At 38.3% G+C, this 15,886-nt stretch overlaps 1 protein-coding gene across 1 annotated transcript in view; it reads right to left on the bottom strand.

Moving 5' to 3' along the window:
• Positions 1-1,612: 1,612 nt before the first annotated feature.
• Positions 1,613-15,886, bottom strand: part of LOC122077790 (transcription initiation factor IIF subunit beta) — a 29,358-nt gene continuing 15,084 nt past the window's right edge. Inside the window, exons 3-6 of the mRNA XM_042643663.1 lie at positions 3,264-3,394; positions 3,100-3,168; positions 2,652-2,801; positions 1,613-2,196 (exon numbers count right to left, since the gene is read on the bottom strand). Of these exons, the coding sequence (XP_042499597.1) occupies positions 2,077-2,196; positions 2,652-2,801; positions 3,100-3,168; positions 3,264-3,394 (470 nt within the window). The 3' untranslated portion in view covers positions 1,613-2,076. The remainder of the gene's footprint in view (positions 2,197-2,651; positions 2,802-3,099; positions 3,169-3,263; positions 3,395-15,886) is intronic.

The raw sequence follows: 15,886 nt of genomic DNA, 5'->3' as shown, positions 1-15,886 counted from the left end.
ACTCTCACTTTGAGAAGATAGCAATGGAATCTTAGGGTAGGAGAACATGCTTTTAGATAACAAGGTGGATGGGATTCCTATTAGGTCATTTTCAAGATCTTCATCTTTCTCCCTGTGTATCAGACATGTTATAACAGCAGCCACTGACGTATCAGTGGGTGACAATTCAGAGACCATATATCCACATAAGGTGATAGCTAAGTGAAGACACTTCAAATACTAAGTTCAACCACCACTACTTGAATGGCTTTTGTACTCATTCTTGGCTATGTTTTCTTTTGAGTCTTCTCATCTTCTCAGTAGTAGTTAAAACTCTTTCCCTTCAACTTCTTCATTTCCTCCATCCTTAAAACATCTTCAGTGGATGTAATTTTCACCATTACTGACTCAATGATGTTCTAACTCTTTGTGCTCAAACAAATTGTAAAGGAAAAATCCATACAAATCCTTAGTTAGTCATTATAGATAGGATTCCTCATTTGAGAGGTGGATTACACCTTTAACCCATTGTTGCTCAAACTAAAGGAAAGCACAACTTAACTCCCTAGAACTGCTTTCCCCCAGGAGGTGACTCGGGAGTATGGATAGATAGATTTTGGCCACCAAATTTATAACTTGATCAAGGTCTTGGGGACAATATGGGCCTGCAGGATTAGTCAGCCCAAAGGCCTGGATTCCCGTTGTTAGCAAAAAGAAAAGAGAGAGGACTCTCGTGAATCCGAAGTGATAACCGCACTTGTCGCCGGAGTGCGAGTAATCATTATACACAAGAACGGGGCTCATTTTGTCTCGACGTACACGTCTAGCGATGGTACATGTTGACATTATGGAATCTTCTCCATGGCTGCCAAGCAGCTCCATTCCCTCCTTCAAGGGAAGCATCATAGAACCTTTGAAGAGAGTATTAAACAAGGTGACCCCCCTTTTCACTATGAAGTAGGAAAGTCTCCTATTGCAATAAGTTTGAAAAATGCCCCAATTGTGGTATTCCACTGGTGGGAGGTATAGTTCCACAGTGAAAAAATTCAACATATGGCTTAAAACACATAGCCACATAAGATTAAAAGAAATAATTAGCACTTCATTTAATGATGCAGTGCTCTCACACTCAAAAGAAATTTCTTATGCAATATTAGGTTTTTAGAGATGCTTAGATTTTTCTGTCCCGAAATATCATCGAGAACCTATTGAGTGATTTGGTTCTAATTGTGTTTGGTGGAACTTGAAAACATTTGAAAGAGACAGCTAGTGGTTGCGAGTCTTCCATTCTTGTCCAAGTTTGTTTGGATTATGAAATGAACGTGGAGGGAGAGACTATACCGTGGATGTATGAGAACTATTGAGGTTGTTGCTCATTCTTTGCAGGTTCTCGAGAAAAAAATATAAATAACAATTATAATAATAGTAATAGTTTAATATTCACCGATTTTCAAAATAATCGCTTGTTACACAGCAGGATTAACTGGATTTAATATTTTTTGGATATATTTACTTACTTTTGAGGGCTTATTTCCTTAAACTTACATAACTCTAGCAACTCAACTATGAAAATAAATAAATTAAACAATAATAATAATAATAATAATAATAATAATAATAATAATAATAATAATAATAAAAATCAAAATAGCAACTTATTATTAGAATACTAATAAGAATTTTCCTTAATCTTACATAACACTAGCAACTCAACTATGAAAATAGTAATCAAGTCCATTAGATCTTCCTTGTTCAGATCAAAGCTGAACCGGTTCAAGATATCTGCTAAACTGGGCTGGACTCAGCTTCACTAACCCTTCACTGGCCATGATGCACTAAAAACATACATTGAGGTGATGTGGGCAGCTAAGACAGTGCATCAGATGGCTATGCTCCATATTGGTAACATTCATTTTGTATGCCCCTCTTATTCCCTGTTGGCCTGTTTTAAATCTAGTTTCTTCCTTTCGCTTCAATTGGGGTCATTATTACATCATAGATCTCAGAGTATGTACAGTCAACCCTAAGGTGAAGCTCTCCTTCCTTGAACAGTAGTGAATAGCTTGCATAATCAGTTGAGCTCACCAATAAAATACTCTATTCAGCATCAGCATCTGCAGCCGATTTTTTATATTCTGGCTTTAGCTCATAAGTTCCTTGATTTGTTCCCCTCTTATTGTACACACACAACTCGTTCAATATCTCTTTCAAGAATTGCTGCGAAGAAAGAGAAAATCAGAACTTGAAAAGATGGCAAGTTCCAGGAAAATATCTAATTACTGAGATTCTCACAAGCCCCTATCATCTTTGGGACCAGAACATTAAGCCACTTGATCACAAGGATGAGGTGGAAAGCATAGTAGTGCATATAAGTAACATGAGAAAGTGTGTCTACTCAATTACATCTTAAAGTTGGCTTCTCCAGGAGTGTGTGTGTGTGAGAGAGGGGGGGGGGTGGAGGGACAAAAATATTTCTTCTGAAATCACTTTTTCACGTATGATATTTTTTATCTTCAGTCATATTATTATTTTTTGTTGTCGGTATTATGGATTCCTTCGTATGAAGAAATAAGCATATAGCTCACTAATGGAAAGCATTGCTGCCCAAGAGTGAGTCATGACTTTATTGCTCTTGCAAAATCACGCGAAAGATGAGCAATATCAGAACATACCGCAGGTTGGTCAGTCTCTTGGACCAGTTGCTTTAATGCCCAGTTTGGTTGCCTCTCAAAGAGCTTGAACATAATATCTTCTAGTTCCCCACGATCTCGTCTTGTTCTTTTCATTTCTGATCCTTTCACAGGTGTTGCCTTCTTCTTATCCTGACCAAATCACAGCAAAAAACTCCATATAAAAAAATGCTTTTACAGTAAACAATGAGTGATGGGATCTTTAAGATGTATACCCTTCCCACAATTTAGGGCATGAAGGACTAAATGTAACTTTTCCTTACAAAGGATAAGTACAATGCCTACCTCCTTCAATTTAGGGAGAAAAAAAAATCAACAATGGACTTCAGTCAAGTAGAGAACAACAATTTGAAGAACAGAAGCTATATATGAGACAATTAGGTGGACACAATGACACAACTAATGCAAGAAAGGCAAAATAAAAAAATACCTTAGAATTGGGCAACCCAATCATTCCAGGCATTGGCCTCATAAGTACTCCACGGTCATTGTCAATCACCTTTCCAGATAGAGGTAGAGATTAATTAAGGAAAAAGAGGCAACAAATAAACTTCAATTGCAAGTATGTACGAGGATAAACTGTGAAACAGCAACCTGTATTTGTCTAGTTTTAATCATGGATTTGTTTGTCCTTTCACGACACAATTTTCCATACTCTTCAATATTGTCGTTATGGGGCTTCATGTCAAATTTATGTTCCACTTTTCCTTCAACCGCAACCCTTCCTACAAAATACATTAGTCTCCAGTAAAGTGCTATGCTAGCTTTACTAGCTTAACAAGAAGTTCTAAAGTAAACGATGATCTTCAAAGAAAATACCAAGAAATTGTGCAGTACTCAGCAAGCTGAATGGATAATGTGCATTTCCTTGACAAAAATTTTAAATTCTCACTCTGAAAATTTGGCCATTTCCACAACACATTTAGTGAATCCTCTATAAAGATAATACTATATAACTCCTGCAACCTCCCGAACAATAAACAAAGCAAAAACTGATGGCCAGGTTTAGTTTAACAAGGAGGACCTGGCTAAAAGTGAGAATATGGGGTTGAAAATTGGACACTCAAAGAAACTGAAGTTTCAGGCTTGAAGTGAGAAACGCTGGAGCTGTATTTGATAAGCATGAACTATCTATCATATCTTTTCCAGTCTAACCTTCCATGGAAAGATGAAGCAAATTGTGGTGGAAAACAACTTAATAATGGCATCAAGAAAGATCACCAAAGGACCCTGCAAAAGTACACGTTTTACAATTCATATTGGATATAACATAAAGAGCAGTTTTGATGCTCGTGTATTTCAACTTTCTTCAACTCATACACAATGAAGGAAGCTCATACTCATTTCTCTTTTGGTGATTGTCTACATGCGCGTCCATGGTCAGTTTTGTAAAAACCCATAAGGCCTACAACTTGTTGAGGGTCCTTTATTGGAAAAGGCATGGGACTCGCGTCACGTGACTTGCATAGGCAACAAGGTGACTTCGAGCCTAGGCAATGCCTTGACAACTACGGAAGAAAGCCACTTAACATCTTGTCTGTAAACCCAGTTACATAATCTATCAATTTCATGGAAGCTGATTCCAAGCTCCACAATAGTTAAAGAAGAAAACCTAACAAATATTCCAAACCAAATAACAACTAACAAAACAGACTAAAATATCTAATTTTATCTCCCACTTATCTGTTGATAGATATTTAATTCCACAAAGAAAATCACATTTGATGATATATCTAGGATTTCAAATAAATACGTGTATCAGTATCAACACTGAGACCATTGAATTTATGCAAGAGGTACATACAGACTAAAATATAACATTGATCTCAGATCAGAACCATCCAGGTAAACCATTCTTTTATTGCTATCTACAACAACAACTCAGCCTTATACCTAACCAAATGGGGTCCAGCACATGGACCCTTGCCTTGCCCTCAAAACAGTTCTATTCGACATCATACTTGATATAAGGACTAAGCTATGCATGTCTCTCCTAACCACTTCTCCTAAGGTCATTTTAGGTCTGCCTCTAGCTCTTTTAGATCCTTCAATCTTAATCAAATCATTCCTCCGTACTAGAGCATCCAAAGGCCTCCATTGAACATGGCCATGCCACCTCAAACAACTTTCTCGTAGCTTATCATTTATCGAAGCAACTCCCAAATCAGCTCTACTATGATCATTCCCTTAATTTATCCTTCCTAGTTTTACCACTCATCCATCTCAACTTTTTCATCTCCACTACAGTGAGTTTATTTACATGATGCTTCTTAACTACCCAACATTCCACACCATACATCATAGTCAGTCGTATTGTTGTCCTATAATTTTTTTCTTTTAAGTTTTAAAGGAATACGTCGGTCACACAACACTTCGGACGCACCTCTCCACTTCATCCATCCTATTTTAATTACTTGTGAAACACCATCCTCTATGTCAACTTTTTTATTTATGATTGATCCCAAATACATAAATAACCAATTTGCAGAACCTCCCTCTCATCAATTTTCATAGCCTCATTATCAATCCTCGTGTAACCAAAGTTACACACCACATACTCCGCCTTTGTTCTACTTATCTTAAAACCTTTTGATTACAGGGTTGATCTCCATAACTCCAACTTGGCTTTAATGCCTTAGTCTCATACACCAAAACAATATCATCAAGCAAAAGCATACACCGAGGAACCTCATCCTAAATGTATATGGTAATTCATTCATGATAAACACAAATAAATAAGGGCTAAAAGCTGATCCTTGATGTAAGTATGTAACCCAATTGTAGTTGGGAATTCACTACCTTGACCCCCCACAGTTCTTACACTGGTCACCACACCATCATACATATTTAATTAATTAATTATGTCCACATATTTGTTGGGGATACCCACACTCCACATTGGTTTTGATGATAACAAACAAGTGAGCATTCTAATGGTTACCTACTAAGTGTGATATGAAGGACATATTGCTTGACCTCAAGACAACGAGCATGAAAACATAGAAGATCTTAGGATTGCATAATGAAGCTCAAGATATGGATACAAGGAGAATACATGAAGACATGAATGAAGAAGAAATTGAAGTCTTAAAGACATGAAGACCTTGAAGAGTTCTATATTAGGTTGTAATAACACACACTGCACGCACTACACTACACTCTTCATGCATGCATGTGTTAGAATGACCCTAGGAGGAATCTAAGATAAATGACCTCAAGTATATTGACCATGTCAATATCACTAGACTAGACTTCAAGGATATTTTAGTCATTTAAATTAGCATAGTCAAGAAATGGACTTAACTGGAAAAATGTGGACAATCGAGTTGTGAGACCACCACAACTTGATTCAAGCCATTTGGACCTCTCATAAAGAAGATATGACAAAATTCGATTAATGCCAGATTGTTAAACACAAAACAGAGGTCTACCGTTAACTACCACCAGGATCCGATAACTACCGGTAGAGCTCTATGAACAGAGATCACATCAGAGAATGGCCAATAGAGGCCATCCGGTAACTACCGGATACCTTCCAAAAATTCATCCGGCTAACCGGATTGCTTCCGGATGAACAGAACACATCAGACATTGGCCAATAGAGGCCATCCAGTAACTACCGGATGCCTTCCGAAAATCTATCCAACTAACCAGATTGCTTTTGGATAACTTTAGCCAGTGTCCAACGGCTAGTTTTTCAAATCCTAATGGATCTATTGTCCAACGGTCATCTGATCCGGTAATTACCAGATCCGGTAGAGGGAAATTTGCCCATTAAGGCTTATTTCCTTCCCAAAACGGGTGATTCTCTTACCCCACTAATGGCTTTATTAATTAAAAATTAAGTGAGCATTTACAATCATTATCAAAAGCCATTCAGTGTGAATCAAGTATTATTCTATTGAGTTCAATTTTTGTGGTCAAATCCAATTCCCAAGAACTCAAAGTTGTGTGGAAGTCTCCATCAACCTTCATATACAAAGGGAGACTACTAAGGTGCATTCATAACCTTTTGAATCAAAAGATTTGATAGGAATTTTTTCTTGAATCATACCAAAAGAGGTTGGGAAAGGAGAAGGACGGGTTTGAAGTTTTGGAGGAGGGAACCGGATTTCTACTTCACCATTGGGGCGTCTGACATATTCCGGATCTGTAGACTAGACTGGTTCTGGAGGGGTTTGTGGCTGGAAAGTAGAGACCTGTTGTTCATAGGTTGTTACCCAAGAAGAGGGGAGGAGACGAAGAAGTTCATCTCGTGAAATTTGTCTTGGGACATAGGTACAGCAAGGGACTTGGTTAGAGTCCATTGTTATGAACAAAGCATCTTCCGTATGGCCAATAAGAAAACCAAAAGAATGATTTTGCAGTCGATAGGCCATCTAGTAATGTAAAGTAACAGCCTTAGCAATAACATTCTGGGGAACACCAGTAATTTGAATTTGAAACTTAAGGGCAGTGGGAAGAAGAGGATCTGACAGTGGAATGTTAAAATTAGGATACAGAGTTAAAAACACTGCTCTTACATTCAGGGCTGTCTGAACAGTAGCGATCACAGCATGTTGATACCGCAAAAATCGACTGTCAAGGAGGGCTACACGGGGATCTACGGAAAGTCCTTTTCTGCCATGAAAGGCCATAAAAGGAGAGAGCAAACTTAATGGCTCCGAGATGGAGATGAGTATAGCCTTGCTCGATCCACTGAAGGATTAACTCCAGAGGTATTTCAAGGGTGAAGAGTTGTTCTATTTCAGTAGCAGGGACCTGGAATTGATCAAAGCGAGAAGCTTGAACCAATTCTTTCAGAGGTGGAGTCTTCATATTTCATATTCATTGCACGCACCGCACGAGGTAACTCAAAACTTTATTCCACTTTACTTTTTCATTTACACTTGTCTATACTGTACTTGGGCTAGTGTAAGATTCTCTTGTCCTAATAAAATTGTAAAGGTGCCTCTCTACCTTAAAGGGGATTGCAAATGTGCCTCTCTACTTTAAAGGGGATTGTAAAGGTGTCTCTCTACCTGTAAAGGAGATTGTGTAAAAGGTTTTCTTCCCTACCTACTGTACCGAAAGGGAGAGTAATGTAGGGCTGATTTGAACAATCAAACCAGACCCAAAACTGCAGAAACTTTTAGACCAAAGAACAACCCAAAACCAGCCTCGAATATATATCAGAAATTAAGCTTCAAATAACAGTCCAGAAATACTATCGATCTCAATGAACAGTAACACAGAGAACAAACAGTACAACAGTAGCTCTTAGAATTAAACCAGGGATTGAATAAGATTACTAACAGATTCAAGTTAACAGAATACACGATCTGCAGTCCAGGAATCAGCAGCAATACCCACAAAAATATCGATTTCAGAAAATAGAAGCTACAGGCCACTAGAAGACAAAAATATGGAGATTTTGATTATTTCAATAATGGCTGCACAGAAATAGCTCAAACTTGGATCGATCCTCAATGGTGTATGGAGGAACAACTGACCAAAATTTTAAAGTAAATTGACAACTGGAACTACCTCCAACAGTAAAGGCCGATGGACTCTGTTTCAGAAATTCTGCAGAATTTCTGGGCAGAAACTTAAAAGAGTAAATACCTGATTTGTCACGGCAGTAATAGTTTGAATATAGACTGTAAAGAAGAGAAGAAAAATACACGAAGAATCCTCCTGGACGTCACGCCGCAAGGAGTCACTCGGATCACACACCAAACCCTTTCTCCTTGATCAAACACAAGGAACAGTCCTAACAGATACCAGTGGCAGCAGCAGCATATTTTCTTTAATCATAAAATCGTGGGCCTTAGTATGGTGCCCTTCTTTATTTATAATGATGGGGTATAATATTACAAAGAATAGAAACTCAAAAACTTCTAAAATTGATTGAATAAACTACCAACATGTAATTATTAAAACTGAAAATTTGTAATCTAATAAAATTAGAAACTAACTTAGAACAGAAATTAAAAACTAATTTAAGACTAGAAAATAGAAACTAAATTAGAAACTAATAAGTAACTACTAAGTAACTAATAACCCCACATAGCCCAAACCATGGGCCATTAGAAGTAGCCCTGGTCAACCTCAGCCACTATGGTGATGGTCGACCCTCTTCCTCCTTCTGGAATATGTTTTCAGTTCTGCATCAACTCTCCCCGGCTTGAAAGCATTCATCTCCGACGCATAGGCAATAGACATGTAACGCTCATACAAGTCGGGATCAAGTCTCTTGAAATCATCAGCATGAATCCAAGTACAGTCACTACGGGGACAACTCTTCCACTTGACAAGAAAAGTGTGATAACCGGTGCCAGGCGGGAGGTCTTGTAATTATCATCCAAGATGTCTTCAATAACTTCGGAAGTAGGTGGCTTCAATTGGGGCAGCCTCAACATTTATTCGGTGTCTCCATCATCCGAAAGGTGCCCAACATAAAGGTGAAGATCAGCCACATTAAACACGTTGTTTATGGTCATGTCATCAGGCAACTCAAGCACATAAGCATTAGGTCATATACGTTTCAGCACCTTATAGGGACCCATTTTCTGTGGATGTAACTTGGTATTGACACCCGTCTGAAACCGTTCAGGATTTATTCGAATCATCACCATGTCCCCGGGTTTGAACTCCACATAACGCCGATGCCGATCAGCAGAAGCCTTGTACACCTCATTGTTCAAGGCAATACGTCGTCGGACGTTGGCATGCACCTCAGTTTTATAACGTAAGAACTCATCAGCTTCAATACTAACTCAAGCTTAGGGTGGGAGTGACATAAGATCAATAGGACGCTTAGGCTGAACTCCAAGCAAGATCTCAAAAAGAGTACAACCCGTTGTCCTATTCACTAAACTGTTGTAGGAAAATTCTGCAATGTCAAGAATAGAAGAGCATGTCTTCTTATAGTCTTGAACCAAACACCTCAACAAGTTTCCCAAGTTACGGTTCACCACCTATGTCTGTCCATCCGTCTGTGGATAAAATGCAGTTGAAAAGTTCAGCTTTGCATTTGTCTTCAACAGCAATGTTTTCCAAAAATAGCTCATAAACTTAACATCACGGTCAGACACAATACTAGTTGGCAGCCCATGTAGTCGCACTACCTCCTTAAAGAAAAGCTTTGCCGCCTAATAAGCATCAAAAGTCTTTCAACAGGGTATGAAATGAGTCATCTTAGAGAAACGATCCACAACACCATAATGGAATTATATCGTTCCCTCATAAGGGGTAGTCCAAGAACAAAATCCATGCTAACATCAAGCCACGGTGCATGAGGAACAGGTAGTGGGGAGTATAAACCTGTATTCTATTTTTCCCCTTTTGCCAACTGACATACACGGCATCTCTTAATCACATGATCGACATCCTTCACAATGCATGGCCAATAATATCGATTAGTCACCTATGCAAGAGTCTTATCTTTCTCGCTATAGAAAGTGCGGTGTCTTCTTTGCATTAACACTCCTCCTAACCCAACATATGAAGCATTTGTAGCTACCTCAAATACTCTATCAAAATCTGGTAAGCGTAGAATGGGTGCCTCTGTCATCTTCCTCTCCACAAGAGCGAAGGCTTTGGTCGCTGCAGTTGTCCATTCAAACTTCCCCTTAATTGCCTTCATACATTCAATGATGGGTGCCATAACTGCACTGAAATTCTAAACAAATCTCCGGTAGAATGAAGCCAAACCATGGAAGCTACGGACTTCTGTTAATGTCTTAGGTATAGGCCAATCAGTGATGCTCTTCTCCTCCGAATCAGCTTCAACCCCTTTTGATGACACTATGAATCCAAGGAATACAACCTTCAGCAGCATGAAGGAACACTTCTTGAGATTAATGTATAACTTCTCTTCACGGAGTACTCTCAAGACTTGCCTCAAGTGATCCATATGCTCTTCTTGGTTCTTACTGTATATCAAAATATCATCAAAGTAAACAACCAAAAAGCGACCCATGGAAGGACGAAGTACCTGTGTCATAACTCGCATGAAGGTGCTAGGTGCATTCGTCAGACCGAAAGACATGACTTTCCACTCATATAAGCCATCCTTGGTCTTAAAGGCAGTCTTCCACTCATCTCTAGAACGGATGCGAATCTGATGATAGCCAACTTCTCAGATCTAATTTGGAGAAGACCTTTGCCCCGGACAGCATATCCAACATATCATCTAGTCGTGGTATAGGGAACATATACTTGACTGTTATCTTGTTGATAACACGGTTGTACACACACATATGCCAAGAACCAACCTTCTTCAACGTAAGTAAAGCTGGTACTGCACAAGGACTTAAGCTCTCCTCAATGAAACTCTTCTATAATAACCCATCCACTTGCCGTTTCAGCTCGGCATGCTCAGTAGGGCTAAGTCTATAGGCGGGAAGGTTAGGTAAAACCAAACCATGTACCAAATCAATAGCATGCTATATGTCTCGCATGGGAGGTAACTCATCTGGGAGATCATCAAGGACTAAGTCAAAAAAATCAGATAGGAGCTCTTTAATAGGTGCACTATGTGTTACCTCAGTTTGGGGAGTGACTTCCCGAGTGACAAGAGCCATAACCATTCCAGTCTCATGACTTGTGCGTAGGAACTACTTGCGGAGAATAGGTAACAACTCCTTTGTGGGCATAGCTACCACCTTCTTCTCAATGTCAACATCCTTCTGATTTGATCTTAAGGATCTCCATCACTGTATTTCAGCTGGCACATTTACTGGATAGAAAGCTGTAGGAACACCCTTCCACAAGAAAGTACACAGATTCTTCTTCCCTCCAACCATGGCATCATTGTCATACATCCAGGGCCGACCAAGCAATACATCTGTGAGTTTCATTGGGATCACATCACACCAAACTTTCTCTTCATACTGGTAAAGTTTCAGATGAATTGAGCACCTCTTGTTCACCTCCAAGGTATTATCATTCAGCAAGGATACCTTATAAGGCTGAGGATGGGGGTCAAATCTCAAGGTTGCTTTCTTCACAAAGGCTTTAAAGATAAGACAACATTGACACAACTGCCACTATCAATTATAATCTGACAAGTATGCTCACCTGACTTCATACTGTTGTAGAATATACAGTTACATCACCAATTCTCTCCTTTGGTTTCAGCCACCAATATGCGAGTAACAATATTTATTCCATGAGTGCCATCCTCATTAGTGTCTTCCATGTCATAGTCATATCCACCATCATCATCCTCATCATCCAAAGGATAGGGGTAAAGAACTGACTCATCTTCCTCATTGGAGTCTTCAACCTCAGCTACTGCATTCACCCTCTGCTTATGTGAGCAAGACTTAGCAAAGTATCCTACCTCCTGACAATAGAAGCATTGTACCTTATTACTACTTGTCATGGATGCCTTTCCATTGTGATCAACCCATGGAGAAAAAGTGGATTTTAGGGGTGCTGAGATACTAGGTTTAGTGGCTGAAAAATTTTCCTTGACCTCCCCAGCTTGAAAACCAAACCTTCTAACTGGTTGTGCTATAAGCTCCTCTGCTCGTAGGGCCTTGTCAAAGCAATCCCTAACTGAGTACACATCAACAATTATGATTCCCCTGTTGATTTCAACTCACAATCCTAGTAGAAACCGAGATAATAGTTGCTTTTCATTCTCCCTTATGCATGTACGAGAATAAAGCGCATCAAACCTGTACATGTACTCTCAACAACAGACATAGTCCCTTAATGAAGAGAATTCAATTGGTCTTGTATGCGAGCTCTGAAGTTGCGTGGCAAGTATTTGTCAGATATCTCAAGCTTCATCTCCTCCAAACTAGTAAGTTCTCTACCACGATCTTCCAGTTCATGCTCATAGGTCCTCCACCAATCACAGGCAGCCTCAACTAGCTTAGCACGAGCTAGTTTCATCTTCCGTTCCTCAGATAAATCATAATAGTCAAAATAGTCATCTAGTTCCACTACCCAATCATAGAACAGTTGGGGGTCATGTCTGCCATCAAACTCCTTCAGATCGAGTTTGACCTTCTGTGAATCTCCAGAGTACCTCTGATATGTGGGACGTTCAGTTTCAAAGTAACCCCTTACATATTCTTCAAAAGTAGGTTGCACTACAGGAACCCTCTATGGTGCTCTCAGATTAGGGTTTGTTCTCCTATTAACCAACTGAGCAGTTACATTTAATAGGGCTTCCACTTCGGGTGTTGTACGTGAATCACTAGTAGGCTGTTGTGGTTGGGTTTCTACATTCAACAACCTGGTATTCAGTTCAGCCTTCAATTCAGTCTGCAAGGCTTGTTATTCAGCCTTCATCTCAGTCCTCATATTCTGTAGCATCTCCCTAAGAGAAGCTAGGGTGGGGGTGTTGTTCTCAGCCATCCTCTGATACCACTTAATGTAGGGCTGATTTGAACAATCAAGGCAGACCCAAAACTGCAAGAACTTTTAGACCAAAGAACAACCCAAAACCAGCCTCGAATATATATCAGAAATTAAGCTTCAAATAACATTCCAGAAATACTATCGATCTCAATAAACAGTAACATAGAGAACAAACAGTACAGCAGTAGCTCTTAGAATTAAACTAGGGATTGAATAAGATTACTAACAGATTCAAGTTAACAGAATACACGATCTGCAGTTCAGGAATCAGCAGCAATACCCACAGAAATATCGATTTCAGAAAATAGAAGCTACAGGCCACTAGAAGACAAAAATATGGAGATTTTGATTATTTCAATAATGGCTGCACAGAAATAGCTCAAACTTGGATCGATCCTCAATGGGGTATGGAGGAATAACTGACCAGAATTTTAAAGTAAACCGACAACTGGAACTAACTCCAACAGTAAAGGCCAATGGACTCTGTTTCAGGAATTCTGCAGAATTTCTAGGCAGAAACTTAGAAGAGTAAATACCTGATTTGTCACGGCAGTAATAGTTTGAAAATAGACTGTAAAGAAGAGAAGAAAAACACACAAAGAATCCTCCTAGACTTCATGCCGCAAGGAGTCACTCAAATCACACACCAAACCCTTTCTCCTTGATCAAACACAAGGAACAGTCCTAACAGAGACCAGCGGCAGCAGCAGCATATTTTGTTTAATCATAAAATCGTGGGCCTTAGTATGGTGCCCTTTCTTTATTTATGATGATGGGATATAAGATTACAAAAAATAGAAACTCAAAAACTTCTAAAATTGACTGAATAAACTACCAACATATAGTTACTAAAACTGGAAAATTGTAATATAATGAAATTAGAAACTAACTTAAAACAGAAATTAGAAACTAATTTAAGACTGGAAAATAGAAACTAATAAGTAACTAATAACCCCACATAGTCCAAACCATGGGCCATTAGAAGCAGCCTTGGTCGACCTCAGCCACTATGGTGATGATCGACCCACTTCCTCCTTCTGGAATATGTTTTCAATTCTGCATCAGAGAGCTAGTGGAATATCTTACAAGATCTAGTGGACTAGACTCAAGTTGAGTTGAACCACTATAAATCTTCGGTGTCGTGTGATTGTAATCTTTTAACTTATTCCGCAATTTTTAATTTACAATCAACTTGGAAATTCAATTATTCGAAAATATTTAAATTTCACTAGTATAACCTATTCACCCCCCTCTAGGTTATTTCAATATTTACTTGAAACACTTCTCTAGCTTTTTCTAGATCAATAAAGACCATATAGAGATCCTTCTCACAATCTCTAAATCTTTTATTTACTATGTGTTTGGTATAAATCCATTGGGCAACGTTGAGCATTTTTTATATGCAAATTAATCCAATTATTTACATCATTTAATTCCCAGAACAAGACTACTTTAGGTATTTTCTCTTGTTTTCAGAATTCAAGCCAAATGGAGTACAAGTGTCAAATTCGGCCCAAGAAACCAAATTTTAGTCATTCTAGAAGATTCCCTCTCGGAAAAATCTGCTAAATAAATTCCAAAGATTTCCTATGAGGTGGATGATTTCTACAAGAAAGATTTAAGCTAAGTCAACCTTTTATTTTGGTTTTTAACATGTTGAGATAAATTTTTAGTAGTTCCATATTTATGATCTTCTATATTGGACAATATTCTAAAAGAATCCTATCATATCTTCTATTTTGGGATTAAGAGAAATATTGTAAAGGAAATTTGATTATCAAATTTGGGTAGTTTCTATTATAGGTTTTGATTTTTATTTGCTTTCTATTTTTCTTTCTTCTCATTCTTTAGGTAGCTGAACTCTATAAATAGAGGAGCTCTCCTCTCTCGGAGAACACCAAGCTCCCTCTCCCCTCTCTTTTGTCTTTCACTTCATTAGTTTAGCTTTGAATAATTTATGTTTACAAGTTGTAATTTTACTTTGAGTTAATAGGAAGATTTAGCAATTTTCATTTTTTGTAATCTCCATACAAGTTATTGGAAGCAAGGAAGATTATAGATTATTTTACAAGCTGGATTTTTTCCTTCTCAAGCCTCTGCGTTTCTCCATTCAGGAAATTTATTTATTTCTTTTATTTAATTTCCATTGCTATGTCTTTTATTTTTGGTTAAATTAATATAGTCAACTCTCTTGATATTTGCACTCTACCTAATTTGGAAGTATGTTAATTAAGCACTCGGCCTCCTTGAGTTCGACACGTAGCTACAGCTGACATTGTGTGCTTGCGGTTAGTATAATTAGTGTGGCTTACATTTGAGCCCAACAAGCAACACTAATATTAGCCATCCCCTGGTAAGAAAATCCTAGGCCAACTGGACGAAATGTGTCCCAACCATTTGTTTAATTCCTCCCGATTTTAGCTATTTAATCTTGCAGCTGCCCAATGAGCCCAAAAGAAGGTTACAGTATAAATAAACGAAGCAGGTCACTGTATATCACAAACTGGTTACGATAAAGCCAATGATTAAAGCATCTGCATCGATAGGAGACTGGTCAAAGAATTTTAATATATCCATCATAGATGTACATGCCTACAATGATACACTGGACATTACACTGGACATTAAGAAACACGGCTAAACTGATGAAAAACATATCAAATCATGTACATACATAAAGCATACTTGTTTTTAAGCACAATTGACCAAAGAAAAAGAGTTGATGCATAATATACATCCAACTACATTAATTAACTGTATTGAGATACACCAAGATTATACAAGGAAACACGAGGAAATCACAAAGACATATGAAGAACACTACTTTCCTCTCTCACTTTTTTTTTTTTTTTTTTTTT

The sequence above is a fragment of the Macadamia integrifolia genome, chromosome 5 (assembly GCF_013358625.1).
Source record: "Macadamia integrifolia cultivar HAES 741 chromosome 5, SCU_Mint_v3, whole genome shotgun sequence".
Classification (NCBI taxonomy): Eukaryota; Viridiplantae; Streptophyta; class Magnoliopsida; order Proteales; family Proteaceae; genus Macadamia; species Macadamia integrifolia.
This window is presented reverse-complemented; position numbering and strand designations above follow the sequence as displayed.